This window comes from Ceratotherium simum, chromosome 12 (genome assembly GCF_057802395.1).
Source record: "Ceratotherium simum simum isolate JZ-2026a chromosome 12, ASM5780239v1, whole genome shotgun sequence".
NCBI classification, from domain to species: Eukaryota; Metazoa; Chordata; class Mammalia; order Perissodactyla; family Rhinocerotidae; genus Ceratotherium; species Ceratotherium simum.
Genome location: NC_141911.1, coordinates 67,152,583 through 67,168,652, shown reverse-complemented (window position 1 = coordinate 67,168,652; position 16,070 = coordinate 67,152,583). Strand labels below are relative to the sequence as shown.

The 16,070-nt window shown below is 38.3% G+C and overlaps 1 protein-coding gene across 1 annotated transcript in view; it reads left to right on the top strand.

Moving 5' to 3' along the window:
• Positions 1 to 6,832, top strand: part of FAM241A (family with sequence similarity 241 member A) — a 36,466-nt gene extending 29,634 nt beyond the window's left edge. The window contains exon 2 of the mRNA XM_087437738.1: positions 6,398 to 6,832. Coding sequence (XP_087293864.1) covers positions 6,398 to 6,643 — 246 coding nt within the window. The 3' untranslated portion in view covers positions 6,644 to 6,832. The remainder of the gene's footprint in view (positions 1 to 6,397) is intronic.
• The last annotated feature ends 9,238 nt before the right edge of the window (positions 6,833 to 16,070 follow it).

Sequence of the window (16,070 nt, the reverse complement as noted above, 5' to 3'; positions counted from 1 at the left end):
TGCTGGCTTTGAAGATGGAGGAAGGGGGCCAGGAGCCAAGGAATATGGACAGCCTCTAGCAGCTAGAAAAGGTAGGGAAATAGGGTCTCTCCTAGAACCTCCAGAAAGAAATGCAATCCTCTTGGCATGACTTCTAACCTACAAAAACTATAAGATGATAAATTTGTGATGTTTTAAGCCACTAAGTTTGTAGTAATTTCTTATGGCAGCAATAGAAAACTAATACAAATACAATAAATTCTCTTTACCTAAGGACTATACGTGGAGAAACAGATGAAGGATCATTTTCCAAATTTGTCAGAAGAGCTAGGAAGAATGTTCCCAGAAGACCCACAAAAGCCAATGTTCCAAAGTGGATCACATGCCCTTTCCAAAGCCAGCTTCTGGTAAAAGGAAGGAGATTCCTCTTAAACCTGTCATCTCTGGAGCTGGAGGTGGGATCTGCCTCACCTGAGGAATGTGGGCTGGATTAAGGTTCTAGTAGGAAAGAGGAAAGAGGGAATGGATGTTTAATACATCCACAACAGAAACACTGCTAATCCCGTAAACATTTATACATTGTTTTGAGATTACTGTAATAAATGATACTTTAGAAAGTAAAGATCATCTTTTGCTTGGCAAGAAGTGACCAAGGTAGAAAATCTATCAAGATATTGCTCTGATGCTTGCCAGACATTCTCTCCATTTATTCAACAAATATTTATTGAGCCGTTTCTGTGTGCTGTTATTCCCAAGACAGTACATTGATACCAGAGGATGTCAGTGGTCAGCAAAAATAGATATCGCCCCAAGTGGTGTAGCTTACAGTGCAGTGAGAGAGAAAGACATTCATCAAACAATCATACACATATTTGCATTGCAAGAGCATTATATAGTGCTATGACAGTGGGTTGAGGCTTAAACTGAGACTAAATGAAGAGCGGGCATTAACTAAGAAACAGCAGGAGGAAAGAGTGTGCTGGGCAGAGAAAACAGCTTGTGTGAATCTGTGGCAGGCAAAAACATGGCCTATTCAAGAAGTTAAAGAAGACCAGTGTGGCTGAAACAGAGAAAGGAAGGAGGCTGATAACAGGATGAGGCCAGACACCCAGAAAGAAGCCAGACTGAGCAGGGCCTCATAGACCATGTTAAAGATTTTGGCCTTGATCCTCAAAGCAGGGTGGAGGTGGAGTGATTGAAAGGATCGCTGTGGCTGAGGTGTGGTAAATAGTTTATGGGGGAGCTAAGCGATGTGTGCAAGAGCATTATGGAAACTGTCGGAATAGTCAAGAGACGTTAGTAGATTGTTGTAGGATGACAGTAGTAGACGGAATAGAGTACACACATAAAGGAAATATTTAGAAGGTAAAATAAAGAGGAAATGGTGATGAGCTGGATGTGGGAGGTGGGGAAGCGGGAGGGGTCAAGAATGCCTCAGGTTTCTGGCCTTTGGATCTGGCATATGGATGGCAGTGCCATACCATTCACAGAGCTGGGGAGCACTGAAAGAGCACCACTTCCTCACAAATCAGGCAGCTTAAATTTTATTGTAAATAAGAACTTACATATTGAATTGGATGCACTTTTGATATCTGCATGAAACAGACCAGAAAAAGCAAAATGCTGTTAACTTGTGGTGGTATTATAGCATTCCATGTATTGCATTCTATCTAACCATATCCACTACTCAAGTCATAATATATTTCTTTCTTAATATAATTTTCCTAATTTCAATATATTATATCAGTCATCACACTGCAGGTCTTTATCTCAACTAGTGTCCCTACAATGGAGTGCAGGTGCTGGCTCCTACCAGACGTAAGAGCCAATTGTTAAATTTCAGGAACCGTGCCAGCTGGTTGTAAGTAGCTTGAAACTGGCCACAGAAATTGGAAAACAGTGCAGAATTGGCAAATGGTACAAATCAGAGATCCACCATCCCCACCCCACCCCCCAAAGCCTGTTGTTAAACATTTACCAGCACACTGCTGTTTGTACCTTTTAGAATTGTGGTTTTGGGGGGATATCCTGGATACAGAAAATACTGTAATGAGATTGACTGCAATCTCACTGATTTAAGAATACTACCTCTCCTTTTGCTTGTTCTTAAGTGTCCTTCCTTTAGAATTGTTTGAACCTCCATCCACTTCATTGCTGGACATCTTTGATGTTTCCACAGAACTTCATTTATGAAGATATGCCACTTTTAGGCATTCTAGTGATTACACTTTTTCCTCTCCTTTAGATTGCCCAGATTAAGAAGTACTCCAGTAAGGTGGCAAAATTTTAGTAATTACTGAATCTGATTGATAGGTATATAGGGGTTCATTGTACTGTTCTCTAATTTTGTGTGTGCTTGAAAATTTTTCATATTGAAAAAAGAAGCAGGGGCTGGCCCGGTGGCGCAAGCGGTTAAGTGCGCGCGCTCCGCTGCGGCGGCCCGGGGTTCGCCGGTTCGGATCCCGGGGGTGAACCAACGCATTGCTTGGCAAGCCATGTTGTGGCGGCGTCCCATATAAAGTGGAGGAAGATGGGCACAGATGTTAGCCCAGGGCCGTCTTTCTCAGCAAAACAAAGGAGGAGGATTGGCAGATGTTAGCACAGGGCTGATCTCCTCACAAAGAGAAAAGAAAAAAGAAACAAGCAGCGGCAGCCTGCCGCAGCCACAGCTTGCCCAGCCAGTCCTCACTGGGTCTTCCACTTCCCATCGCAGTCCCACCAGCTGTTCCCAGGATCTGAGGTGTGATCATTGCTGCCTCCTCACTTGGCCTCTAGGAGTTAACTGATTCCCGGTTTTGACTTACATGTTGCAACACCTACTTCTTCCCCTGAAAAACCCACGAGCAGTTTGTACAAGAATTGAAAGTAAATCTTCATAGAGAACCATATCAGATTAGGGTGCTTTCTTTGTACTAAAACCACAAAAATACTGAAAAAAAAGTCTTAAAAAGCTTCAGTAACAACAGAAAACCTCCAAGTACAATGAGTGTATAGATTAAAAGAAATTGGAAAGAGTAAAAAAGAAAAAAAACTGTAATAAAAAATTGAAAAAAAACAGGCCAGAAATGACATTAACAATGCTAGAGGCTGAAGGAGTAGAGACCGTTGAGGGACCAGAGGAATTCTGAACTAAATCAAGGACTCTCAAGTTCTGTCCTAAAGAAAAGAAAAGGCTTAGTCTCAGGGAAGAACAAGCTTTTGTGTTTTTCTTTTCTAATGTAGTATATTATCATGGAACACATAAAAAGATCACAGCACATCAGTGAAGGAAAAAATAATTTAGAAATTAAAATGCAAAAAAATAAGGAAAGGTTAACAAGTAAGTTATCATTCAAGAGGATATTATCAGCATCAAAAAGGGATCATATAAATCCATTTTGTGGATTAGGAACTGAAGCTCAGGAAAGGGAAGTAGTTTGGTCAAGGTCACTGAGTTCAAGTGTTGCAGCCCGGATTTGAACTCCCTAGATATCTCTACAGCATTTTGTTTTTCCCACTGTTTTTATATAGAAATGAAAATCCAAAAGTAATAAAAAAATTATAAATATAACTCCAATAATTCTGGTTTAACTTAAAATATAGACTTAACAATGATGCCCCACTGAGTCTCATTTTTCCACTACTTCATCAGTGACATTCTGCTCTACATAAATTACCATTAGGTGAGAAAAGGCCACCTTAGAAGTCATATTGATAATCATTTTGTCTGACTATTGCAAATAAAAATTAGATTTTTTTCACTGTCTTCCCTTAAATATGTTTTAAACTGTATATGTAGAATAGAAAATAAGGCGGTTTTTAAATGAAAAAATATTTTTAGTTATTTAATGATTGATGACTGAAATCATCAAGCTTTGGTTTCTACTAAAGGAATCGAAGTTTGATTCATGTGTTTGAAGAGTGACTGAAAACTCCCTCAAACTCATTGGCTCTTTTGGGCAGGTGATTTTTGTCTTTTTAAGCTAATTAACTTTCCTTTGGCCTAGACAGCACCCATAATGGTATTTAATACTTACTTTTTATTATGTGAAACCCTATATCTAAAGCCTTTTTTTTTTTTTTTTACATATGAGTAATTTTCCATCTTGCACCTACTATGAGCAGGTAGATGTTCAATAAGTAATTACTGATTTGAGTCATGACTTCTAAAAGAAATGAAGTTTAGTAAATTATAATTACAATTATGTCATCTATATGACACAGTGTTTTTGTGTGTGTGTGACTGTATTAGGGTCTAGTGAGGAGAGAGAAACTATACTAATTAACAAAGATAATTTAATATAATGAATTGTTAAGTAGGCATTGAGGAATAGGAAAGGCAGAAAGAGAACACCAAGGCAGTGATTTTTCAAATGATGGTCACCAGACTAGCCTCATAGCATCACCTGGAAACTTATTGGAAATGCAAATTCTCAGACTCCAAGCCCCACCCCCCAGTTTACTGAATCTGAAACCCTGACAGTGGGCCCAGCAATCTGTGCTTTAACAAGCCCTCCATGGGTCGGCTCTGTGGCTTAGCGGTTAAGTGCGCGCGCTCTGATGCTGGCGGCCTGGGTTCGGATCCCGGGAGCGCCCGGAGGCACCACTTCTCCGTCCAACGCGAGGCCGAGTCCCGCGTACAGCAACTAGAAGGATGTGAACCTATGACATACAACTATCTACTGGGGCTTTGGGGGGAAAAAGCTGAATAAATAAAATCTTTAAAAAAAAAAAAAAAAAACAAGCCCTCCAGGGGATTCTGACTTACACTCAAATTTAAAAACCACAGCACTGAAGTAGGCTAAAGTATTCACAGATAGCAACAGCCAGAAGCAGCCACCACTCTTAGGCCTGGGGCAGACAAGCAATGAGGTGGAATTACTAAAACTGAGATTAGAGAAAGGCCCCATGGAGCTGAAACTGAGACTTCCAAGAACAGATGGCTGCTCACCTGGTGCTGTGTCTCTGAGCTCAAAGGAGGGAAGACACAGACCTGGGAACCAGCTATCTGAGGAAGACGCCCCCACAAGTTGGATCTGTGTCTCAAGAAGGCACATTGAGATGGGTTCTGCAAGTATTAGGAAGCCGCCAAATTGAAATCAGTGGCTGCTACTAGAGGGAACTACTACTGCCAGAGTGAAGAACTGTTGCTAGAGTGAGGCTGACAGGTTCGAGAAACCGTCAGAAGCAAGCAAGAAAGAGCAAGTCCCTTCTTCCTTTTCTAGCTGTGGACTGTCTCTCTAGTCCCTCGGTTGGCAGAGCCTAACTGGGAGCCAGAAATATTTGCAGAATTCCAAAGGGTGGGTTTGAAGCTGAGAGACAGTAGCTTAATAACTGGCATGAAAGCCTTAATTATAAGACTGAGAGGTAATATAATAGTAAATGCTTTTTGGTATGTATAATTGAGTGCACGTGGCATTTTCTGGGGAACTGACTTCTAGGTGGACTTTTGGGCGTATTGTACAGAATTCTTCCTATTTGGAAACTGTGTTTCTCCTGATGAGATTAATAAGAAGCATTTAGGACATTTGTAGAATTTGGACAGGAAACTTTGCAGAGGCCTACACTGAAATCTCCTTAGCTGGGGCTAAGATTGAAAGATCACAGCAGTAATGGCTGAGGATTGCTCAGTAGTAGCAGCAAGAGGCTCCAGTCAGCTAAGGCTAGGTTCCTTTAAGTCTTAGTGTCAAATGAATGGACTACAAAGAAGCTTACTTACCAGGACAGAGCAATCTGGGGCACTGCCTCAAAGCAGGAGATTGGTAGAAAATGGTTGTCCTAAAATCATGGTCACTGAATATAAACGTGATGATTTAAGCAGCTGTCTGTGTGCAATTCCAGGAAACTAGAAAATGAATGGAAATGAATCAGTTCCTTCCTTCATCTTGTAAATCAGTGTTCTGGTAGTTGAGGGTCCAGTCAATGTTGATTCCACAGAAATCAATAAATCAGTGCTTTCCATATTCTTGAAAGGTGGGCACAGACACAGTTGTTTTATTGTCAATCAAAAAGGAACATTCTCTGGGGCCAGCCCCATGGCCTAGTGGTTAAGTTCAGTGTGCTCCGCTTTGGCGGCCTGGGTTCACAGGTTCGGATCCCCAGGCTTGGACCTACATCACTTATCAGCCATGCTGTGGTCGAGACCCACATACAAAATAGACCAAGACTGGCACAGATGTTAGCTCAGGGCTAATCTTCCTCAAGCCAAAATGAAGAGGAAGATTAGTAACAGATGTTAGCTCAGGGCGAAACTTCTTCAGCAAAAAAAAAAAAAAAAAAAAAAAAGGAACGTTCTCAAGTATTGGATGATTATCAGAAATATGCTCAGTGCTTTGGCAGATAATGAAGAACTATGAAATAGTCATTATTCTTGAAGACCTTCACCTATTTCTCATTTTATGTTTATGTTTTTTTTGTCTTGTTTTGTTTTTTTTTAAAGGATATTGAAGAATCACAAAACCACACTGGTGAGCCTGTTGGAGATGACTACAAAAAGCTGGGAACGCTTTTTGGTGAACTGAACAAAAGCCTCCTCAACATGGGCTTCACAAGGATGTATTTTGGCGAAAGAATTGTGGAACCAGTAATCGTCATCTTCTTTTGGGTCATGCTGTGGTTCCTTGGCCTGCAAGCCCTGGGACTGGTCGCTGTTCTTTGCCTCGTCATTATTTATGTGCAACAGTAAAATATGGTCAAATGAGCTGTCGTTTGATGTTTGGTAGCCATATACGTCATTGGTGAAGTTATATATTTCACTACATGAAAGCTGAAAGGTTTGCTTTGTTTCAAATTGTGTGCTGTTTTGTAACTAAATTTATGAGTGGATGTTGTTTAAAATTAAACTCAACTCTTGATTATAACAGGGTTGAATATACATTTTGTAGCTTATTCAAAATTCTTGTTTTACTACTGTGATCTGTGCCCACTCTTAAACACCCTATTCCCGTGCCAAAACTTAAATTACACCACCAAAAAGTGAGCAGGGAAAATAACAGGATATGGAACTCAAATTGGGCAATATAGGTCTTGTAAAGAGCTCCAATAAAACATTTTAGAAGAAGGATGAAACAAGGAACTAAAAGTAAGTTTTAATTGGAGAATTACTCCCCACCCACCCCCACCAAATAACTCCATATTATTTAGGAAATAATTTGGATTTCTATTGTCCCTGCTTAGCTCAGACCAATGTAAATGATAATTACTATACACTACCTTAATATTTTTATGAAAACCAGTAAAGCTAGCACATTTTCTAAAGATTGAAAAGAATATATTTATTATTGCTGAGGAAACTTCCCAAGTTAAATGTAACTTTTTTATAATGTAACACTTGGCCTAGAATCATTTCAGTATATCATTTGAAGTTTTAGACAATTTTGGTGCTAATTACTCTTTGTGAATTTTTAAGGTCTCAGAAGCCAGGTCCGTAGTTGGCTGCACCCCATGGTAATGCTGTATTTTCTTGTATCTAACAAATTGCATATTTTTTTTCTAGAGAGACGTTTTCAGTGTATTTTTTTCCAGAAATTTACATTTTATAGTTCTTTTATAGCAATTATTCTAAGATTTTAAAAATCTATTTCCTATCTTGGCATGGATATTCTTCCCCCCAAAATTGACTTCTGTTATGGCTGATTACTATTCTTCTAAGGAAAAAAATAAGCTCATTTTCTTTCATATCTGTAGTGGAAAGTACAGTATTGCAGTATAAAATCAAATGCTTAAGTTAAGAACTTAACAGCCAATTGTAATAATATTTTTCTGAGGCTAAAGCCAAGTCAGTAATTGGCCAGCCATGTTATTAATGTGTCTTAATTCAGCACTTTGGGGTTTTATATTGAAATAAGCATTTCTTTCAATACACTTTGAAAATGGAAAATGGCTTAATGATATCTTGGATTTTGTTAGAGAACCTAATATCTTTACACATTTGTCTCAAAGACTTTCTATATAGATAAGGGAGAGGTAGTTAAAATAATTATCTAGAAATTCAAGCTAAATAAGAGGAAAATGGGACAATGAGGCATTTTTATCTTTGGCAGGGCAATAACTAAAGCATGTAAAGTGTATACTACTCCACTTTGCAAAGTTTTTACCCAATCCTGTTTTAAAAATTTATTTTGTAAGTTCTCAGTGTCTTCCATTCTGAAGCAGAAAATTGATGAAAAATGTTCAACTTAGATTTCTAAAGTCAAATAATCTGAAACAAAAGTACCATTCAGAGGGCACTGAAAAGTATTGTGCATTTGTATAAATACAGACCTTTGAAAGTTTGACTTTAAAAAAAAGCTTTGTACTATATCGTGTTTTTGAGTTTGCAATATTTTTATAGTAACCTTTATGAACTAAGCTTAAGTGCAAGTTATTTGAAAAGGTGTCTTCATTTGTGCACAGTAGGATTTCGAGGTTTTTAATAGAAGTCATGAGATTTTGTATATCTGCATTAAATATTAAAAGTGCGTTCTTTTCTAATGCTACCGGGAATTTTAATTTCCCTTTGGAATGTAAAAAAGATATAGTGTGCATAATAATAGCTCTGGTTCCACCAGTGCCTAATGTTGAAAATAATTTAAAAGTAAGTTTTAATAGTAATTATTTAGAATATCTGCACACTGCTGTTGATAGGGTATAAATTAAATTATATAAAGAAATAAGATATTTTGCTGCTATTTTTTTCTGCACATATTGTTGGTTAGAGCAGTATACCATCAGACTGTTGGCTTTGATGGGGAAAAAACAAACTGTTTATTTGATGGAAATAAAATATTTTCTTTTATGAAATATATTAGAATGCAGATTATACTGTTATCCTGAAATAAAAAGAAACTGGTAATTTGTTTGATTCACAGTATAAGGAATTAGATTGAAAATGATTCTCAATCATTTCAATCTCAGATACAAGCCAGTTTTAGAAACTGTTATTGCTATGAATAGAGATATAGAAGTTACAAAAATAAGTTATTAGATAATTAGTTTATACATCACTCATACCACCAGTCCTCAATTCAAAGGAAAAAGGTTAAGATCTACAAATAAACTGATTATAGATGAATAAATCAATTTTCCTTAAAGTAAAAATTCAGTATTTTGTAGAATTCAGGCCTCTCATATCTTAAGCTGTCATATGAAGGTATTTTCCCACTCCTGGACACCATCAGATCATTCTTGGTTCAGTCGTAGGCTGGAGCCAGCTTGCAGTGGCTTGCAAGAGCCTATTGTGTACATTTTTTCCCTACTCTGCCTTTGGTAACATCAAGTGGGTAGTTTGAAACTGTCTATGGGGGGCGTATTTACAGTATAAAAATCGGCAAACACATCAAATTAGGGCTCTTTTTCCTGGCGAGCCAGTTGTTAAACGTGTCAGCATACCACTATTAGCCACTCTAGAGGCCACATTCTCATTTCTACTCCTATAGATATAAAAGGAAACATATTGAGGCAAATCCCCATTGACCCATCCCAAACTGTATTTGGATCTTTTCCATGTGGGAATTAGGGACCATGGGCGTCTTCTGACCAACATATCTCTATTTAATCACATGTTTTGATCAGAGAAAATCTCTCTGGGCTGTCACTGCAGATCCATTAAAGACTATCCAGATGATCAGGAAATAAGAAACAGTTACAGAACTGATGGAGGGCAAATTACAGCGTAAGTAAAGGTCTGTTGTAAAGTAGAAAGCCCAAAATAGTCAAAGCTAGGTATTGAGCAATCAAGGGCTATTTGTTTGGTTTGTAGGTTACATTTTAAGTTATTTTATAAATGTTTATTGATTTCAGGTTATTTAAAATGTTTTCATTGCGGATTCATGGCTTTACGAGGTGAAAGAAGAGAAATTTGAGACTTTCGTACCCATTAGTACTTCTAGTAATAGACTTGGCCAAGGAGAATATAAACTAATGTATAAATTATGGCTTGAGGATTATTTATTGCTGAACTTAAGGTATTTTGTAACTTCTATTTCTCTGCCAAACTCTTAATTTTTGGTGTCCTTTGGGGTTCCTTCCAACAGCTGCTCTTTCATCACTGTACACATTGCCTTAGACAATGTCACCACTCCCATGGCTTCAGTCACCATTTCATACTAACAACTCTCCAGTTCAGAGCGCTGTACAGAATATCAGATCCATTCAGTCAAGTGCTTGCCCAACATTTGTGCTTGCTTATCCCTTAGTACCTCCAATTCAGTGTGTCGAAATAAGGAACTCAGCATCCTTCTCCCAAACCTTTTCTCCTTCCTATGTTTCCAGTCTCAGCAAATGATAAAATTCTCTCCTACACTGCCCACATATAACCAATCACCAAGTCCTATCTATTTTAAACTTCTACTTCCTAAAAATGTCTTTAATCTTTCCACTTCTTTACCTTCCCAGTATCACTAATTTAGTCCATACCACCATCATCTCACCTAGATTGCTATCTCAGAATCCTAATTGGTCTCCCTGCCTTCATTTTTCCACTTTATAGTCAGAATGATCTTTCTAAAACATGACTTGAATCTCCTTGGCCTAAATCTTTTCAATGGCTTCCTGTTACCATTATGAGCAAGTCCTTACTCCTTAGTATGTTTTACAAGGCCCTCCATGAACTGTTTCTCGCATACCTCATCTCCCTATACTACCACCCTCCCTTTCCAAGACTCAGCTATATTGAATTTGTTTTTCAGTTCCTTGTGAGAAACATGCTTTCTCACTTCCAGAACTCTGTACATGCTTTACCTTCTTTCTTCAACTCCTCCCCACCAAACTGACCAACACATCCACAGCTTTAAGGCCTCAATTTAGAGATCATTTCCCCCAGGAAAATTTCTCTGACTCTTCTAAATTCAGTTTTGGTACCTCATGTGCTTTCAGAAAACCCTGTACTTCCCCTGTCAGCACTTGTCATACTTTATTGTAATAGCTTATGTGTGAGCTTCTTCATTAGACAATAGGCTTCACAAAGGCAGAAAACATGTCTATCTTGTTCATAATTGCATTGCCTAACACAATGCTTGCTCACAACACCTAATACGTCCTCAGAATGTTTGTCAAATGAATAAATCAACTTCATTTATTCACGCTCTCCCTATAGTGATTAACAAAGAAGATCTAAAGTTGGTTGTACTTCAGGGTTCTTTCACTCCAAAAATATGCTTACTGTGCATGAAGAGAGTGGATTGATGTGTATGTTGTCATTTATAAAGTTTATTCACTTTCGATGGAAGACTATTGCTGTTATTTGCATATATATACAGTGTTGCTACTACACACTCACATTTTTTAGGAGAAAATGTATTTTCAGTGTTGTGCTTGATGGAATCACTATTTCGCCAGAAAGGATATTTTAGAGTGCATATGGTCACTGATGCTACCTAAATTTCATATTTTTCCAGTATTTTTCAGTAGACCTTTATCTACTAAATTTTAATGTTTTAAAAAACACAAAAGTTGTGAGCAGGAATTCTCAAGTAACTAAGCTTGGTATTTTAGGCTCCAGAATAAATTTACTCCTAGAATGTCCTAGTAACCCAGATCATGTATGTCAGTAACATGTATATAAAGTACTTTGTTATTCTTTCTAATAAATAATATTCTTTCACAACCCTGCATTCTGAGTCTCTCTTCTGACTCCCTATATCATGTTCTACTTATCAGTTAATTGCTGCCATATCAAGTTTGGAAATTGCGAAAGCAACAACACACCTGAGAGTGAATAGAGCCTGTATATTTTCCACATCCCTGTTGCTGGAGCAACCTGCCTTCGTGGCCTGGTGGTTAAGATCCGATGCTCTCACCACCCCAGCATAAGTTGTTTCCTGGCCAGGGAACCACATCACCAGTCTGTCTGTCAGTTGTCATACTGTGATGGGCTGCACGTTGCTGTGATGCTGAAAGCTATGGCCCTGGGATTTCAAATACCAGCAGGGCACCCGTGGTGGACAGGTCTCAGTGTAGCTTCCAGACTAAGACAGGCTAGGAAGAAGGACCTGGCCACCTACTTCTGAAAAAATTGGGCATAAAAATCCTATGAATAGCAGCAGAGCATTGTCTGATATAGCACTGGAAGGTGAGAAGATGGGGCAAAAAGACCAGGCAGGGTTCCCTCTGCTATACAGTGTCACTAGGAGACCAGATTAGCTGGAAGGCACTAAACAAATTGCTGGAGCAGAAAGCCAAGGCCTGATATGCACGTGGCTTCCCAGGTAATAGACTAGTAGGAAAACCCAGATCAAGATCAACCTCTGCATCCAAGCTGTGTTTCTTCTTTCTGTTGCCTTGACTATTGTGTAAGTTCAAATTACTGAATGAGCTCTGCAGGAGCCTGCCAGGATCCAGAACTTAGTCACTTATATGCTTATTAAATTTGAGTTGTTATCTTTTCAGCAGTTAAAGTTTTATCATTAACCTTTCCACAACTTAATTAGTTGGGAATTTCCTTGCTAGTTTTCCAAAGCACCACAGAATACAGTGACTTTTATTAGAAAACCATGGATCTTTTTTGTTATTGGTTTACCCCTGTATTACAAGAGGCTAGTTGATGGTATATTTTTTAATGTGAGTTTTTTTTAAACAGAAGAATGAAAATTCTATGTACAGTATACTTATTAATACCATAGTTGGTTTAAGACAAAATCTTAGAATTATTTTTCGGGGAGCGGGAATGGGATATGTAAAGACTATATCAATATTTGAGAATATGTGCCATCTACTGAATGCCCATCCCTGATCTGTCGTGATTGCTTCTGTTACATATTTTCCTGGTTTTACATATGTAATAAAAATATTCATGATTTTATTATTAATGTGTTTTCAGGTTTAAAAGGCACAAGAGTATATGTGTAAATGCAACATACAAGTAAATGCTAAGAAAAAACAATTACAAAAGGAAAACACACTCCTTAGATGTTGGTTTGGAAAGACTAATTTAAAGAAATTGGTCTTGCACAAAACCATAATGATGATTTTTCTTATAAGGTGAACCATTTGTTTAATTGTAAGACCAGTGGCTTTCAAAGGTTTTCAGTTTGGTTTGTTTAAAGTGAAATCTTACATGAATATCCAATATATATAAATGATAAAAGCAGAGCTGCTATAATTGATTTTGCTGTAGGTCGAGTTCCCTGGAAGCAGACTCAGAAGAAATTAGCATGCAGGAAGTTTATTAGGGAGTGCGCTGGGATCAGCACCTGTGAAGGAAGGAAAAGGAGCAGGATTGGGCAGAGAGAAGTATGCAATACAATCACAGCAGGGCTTCCGCGCCTCTATGGGGTGCTCTCAAACAGGATGACCCTCAAGGATTGACCTGTATTGGGACAAGGGAGCTCTCTTAAGGCTGCTGGCCGGGGTTGCCATCTACCAGCACTCCCGGCAGCGAGCCGAGTCAGTCCTTTGGAGATAGGATCTGAGCAGCACGACACAGCATCCACTATAGACCCTATTCTTTCCTTACCTCACCCTCATGATAACTGAGTCACTTCCAAAAACCTCACTCTTCAGACTACAGTATAAAGATGACTAAATCACAAATTCATTGGTCAAGATGGATAAAAAAAATTAGGGGTACAGCCTTTAGTCTGTGTTGCCGGTTTCTATTATGAGATTCAGGTCTTCAGTTATCATAAAGCTTTAGTTGACTAAACGGTTTGCCCAGGGTTCAAAAAAAGCTTGAAGGTATCAGGAATAGGTGAACAAATGATTGACAGAAAAGCCCATTACTTAAAACTAAGAGTGGGAAATCCATGAGATTTTGTATATGTAAACTACTTAGACCAACATTTAAGGTACTAAGTCCCTCCGGGCCTCACGAGACATCAGGACAAACCATGGTCGGGGCGTGTCTTGGGAGCTGGTAGTTCGAGCCTAGATGTAGGTGCATCTGCTTTGTGTTTTCTGGCCCCTTCCCCAAGTTCCAAGCAGTTTTAATCCTCAAACTTTTGGAGCATGTTTAAAATAAGGTTTTCAATGGCAGAGCAGAACTTGCTTGTAAAGAAACCATGTCCCCCCTGCCCCCAACACACTATTGCAACTGATTTGGCCCTAGTCATGACTTTCCTATTTATTTGTAGCACGAAAGATCTCAGCAGCCAGATTTGGTAATTCAGTAGACACTTGAAAAGAGCTTTCTCCAGTCTTGGCCCAGAATATTTTGGGGGCCCCTAAGAGTAATTTTAGCTGCTATTTTTATCCCTGGAATCTTAGTGGGCAGGATCAAGCAAGACAGTGGCCCCAAGCTAGTTACACATCAAAACTACAGCAGTGTTTAGGCATGATTTCCCCCTTTGGCTATAGGAAAATATTAGAAAAATGTTTAAGCAAACTTGCAGAGAAAAGGATCTCTTTACATGAGACTAAATATAAGACTCGCTTCTGCCATTTCCTAACTGTACAATTTGTCAGTCATACCCACATCTCTTTAAACTCTGAGACCCTCATCTGTAAAATGGGGTAATTGATATGACTGAATATGTCAGTGAATATGGCCTTACACATAGCAAGCTTTTAATAAATGCTAGTCATTATTATTAAATATGAACATTCACACATAAGACAGGACATTCTTCACTATCCATGGAAAGTTCATACGTTGAGAGCTATAAAAGGTCTGATTATTTTATTGTTGCCAAAAGATAGATAAATACAAAGGAGTTCTATTATAATACTGTGCTCCATATGCTCTATAATATTGAAATCTTTGTGAGTTCTCTTATTAATTACAACTATTAGTGCTTCATGAATCAAAATGATCACAAAGATAAGGAATGAAGAACCCAAAGAGTTGAGGAACAGACATGAAATGTGCTCTGTGAGGCCACACCTTCTTCAATGAGATGCTATGTTTTCTTTCAATGCCTACTTACCACGATGCCGTGCATTTTCTGTTGCTCTGTTGCCTTAGTAAACTTAGGTAAGGAGTCATACCAATGAATACACAATTCTGCTGTGGATTTGAACAACTGACAAACTGAAATCAATTCTGAAAATACTTTTCTAAGTTTTACTCCATTGCATACGCCAAGAGTTTTATGTTATATTTATGGAATCACAAATAGTATCTTGCTTTGATTCCAAAGTGAAATTTCAGACTAATCTGTTGGTCTATGTTTTGTTATGTTTTCCATACACACTAAAAATGTTTCACCATGATAAATATAATTGTACACTAGTACTCTCACATAAAAAATCCAGTGCATGCCAATACACATGGATACATTCTGTATACAGGTAGTGTAAGCCAGTAAAAATTATTAATATGTAGTGATTCAAAGAGTATTATTATTATGCTCATAAAGTCTTATCTTTTTAGTCTCTGAAAACATACTAAAAGTATATTATGATCTTAATTAATCTTTATTTTAGCAAGTCTTCAATTACATTGTTCCATCCCGGGTTCCTCTTTCATATTTCCTTTCCTTTCAAGTAATTCTGCCGATCTAAAAAGCGAAAGTTTCTCAAATCAGATATTTATGGATATGAATGTTATATAATAAGCTATGGCATATCTTTAGTGCCATCTCCTAGTGCATTTCAAAACTGGTTCTCCCACATTTTCCTTAACTGTCAGTTTATGCTTTCAGATATTTTTATAAGATGCTCAGATAGAGCTGATGTTGGCCAAATACAGCTCTCCTCAGGCATTTCTCCCTTTTTCAAGCTGTGAGAAACGTTTCTTGACAGCTCCGGGCCTGATCATCACCCTCGCCTCCCTCTGTAATGGAAACACACTGTGCTCTTCCCTCCCTCACCATATCACCAACACCCAAGTCGAAGACACAGCTTTTTTCCCACTAACCTGGCTTGCAAAAGCCCTAGGCTAACAAAGAAGACATTATTTTTGTAATGCAGAAAGATTCAGACACAAAAAGACCTGAACGTTAACACTTGTTTGAAATTACAGGTGCTTCCCTGATACCATTTCCGCACTAGTGCTGGTGCTACTGCGCCAGCTCTGCCTCAGCACGAAGGACAGACCACTACTGACACTACCTCTTTCCTGGAGAAGTCTTTCTCTTCATCAGCGACTTTCAGACATGTTTATACCAAGAAAATGGTACTAGTGAATCCTCAAAGTCTACCCAGACTTCATAATTCATATCTCCGTTGCCATCTAGTCAAAGAGCAAGATTCTTGCT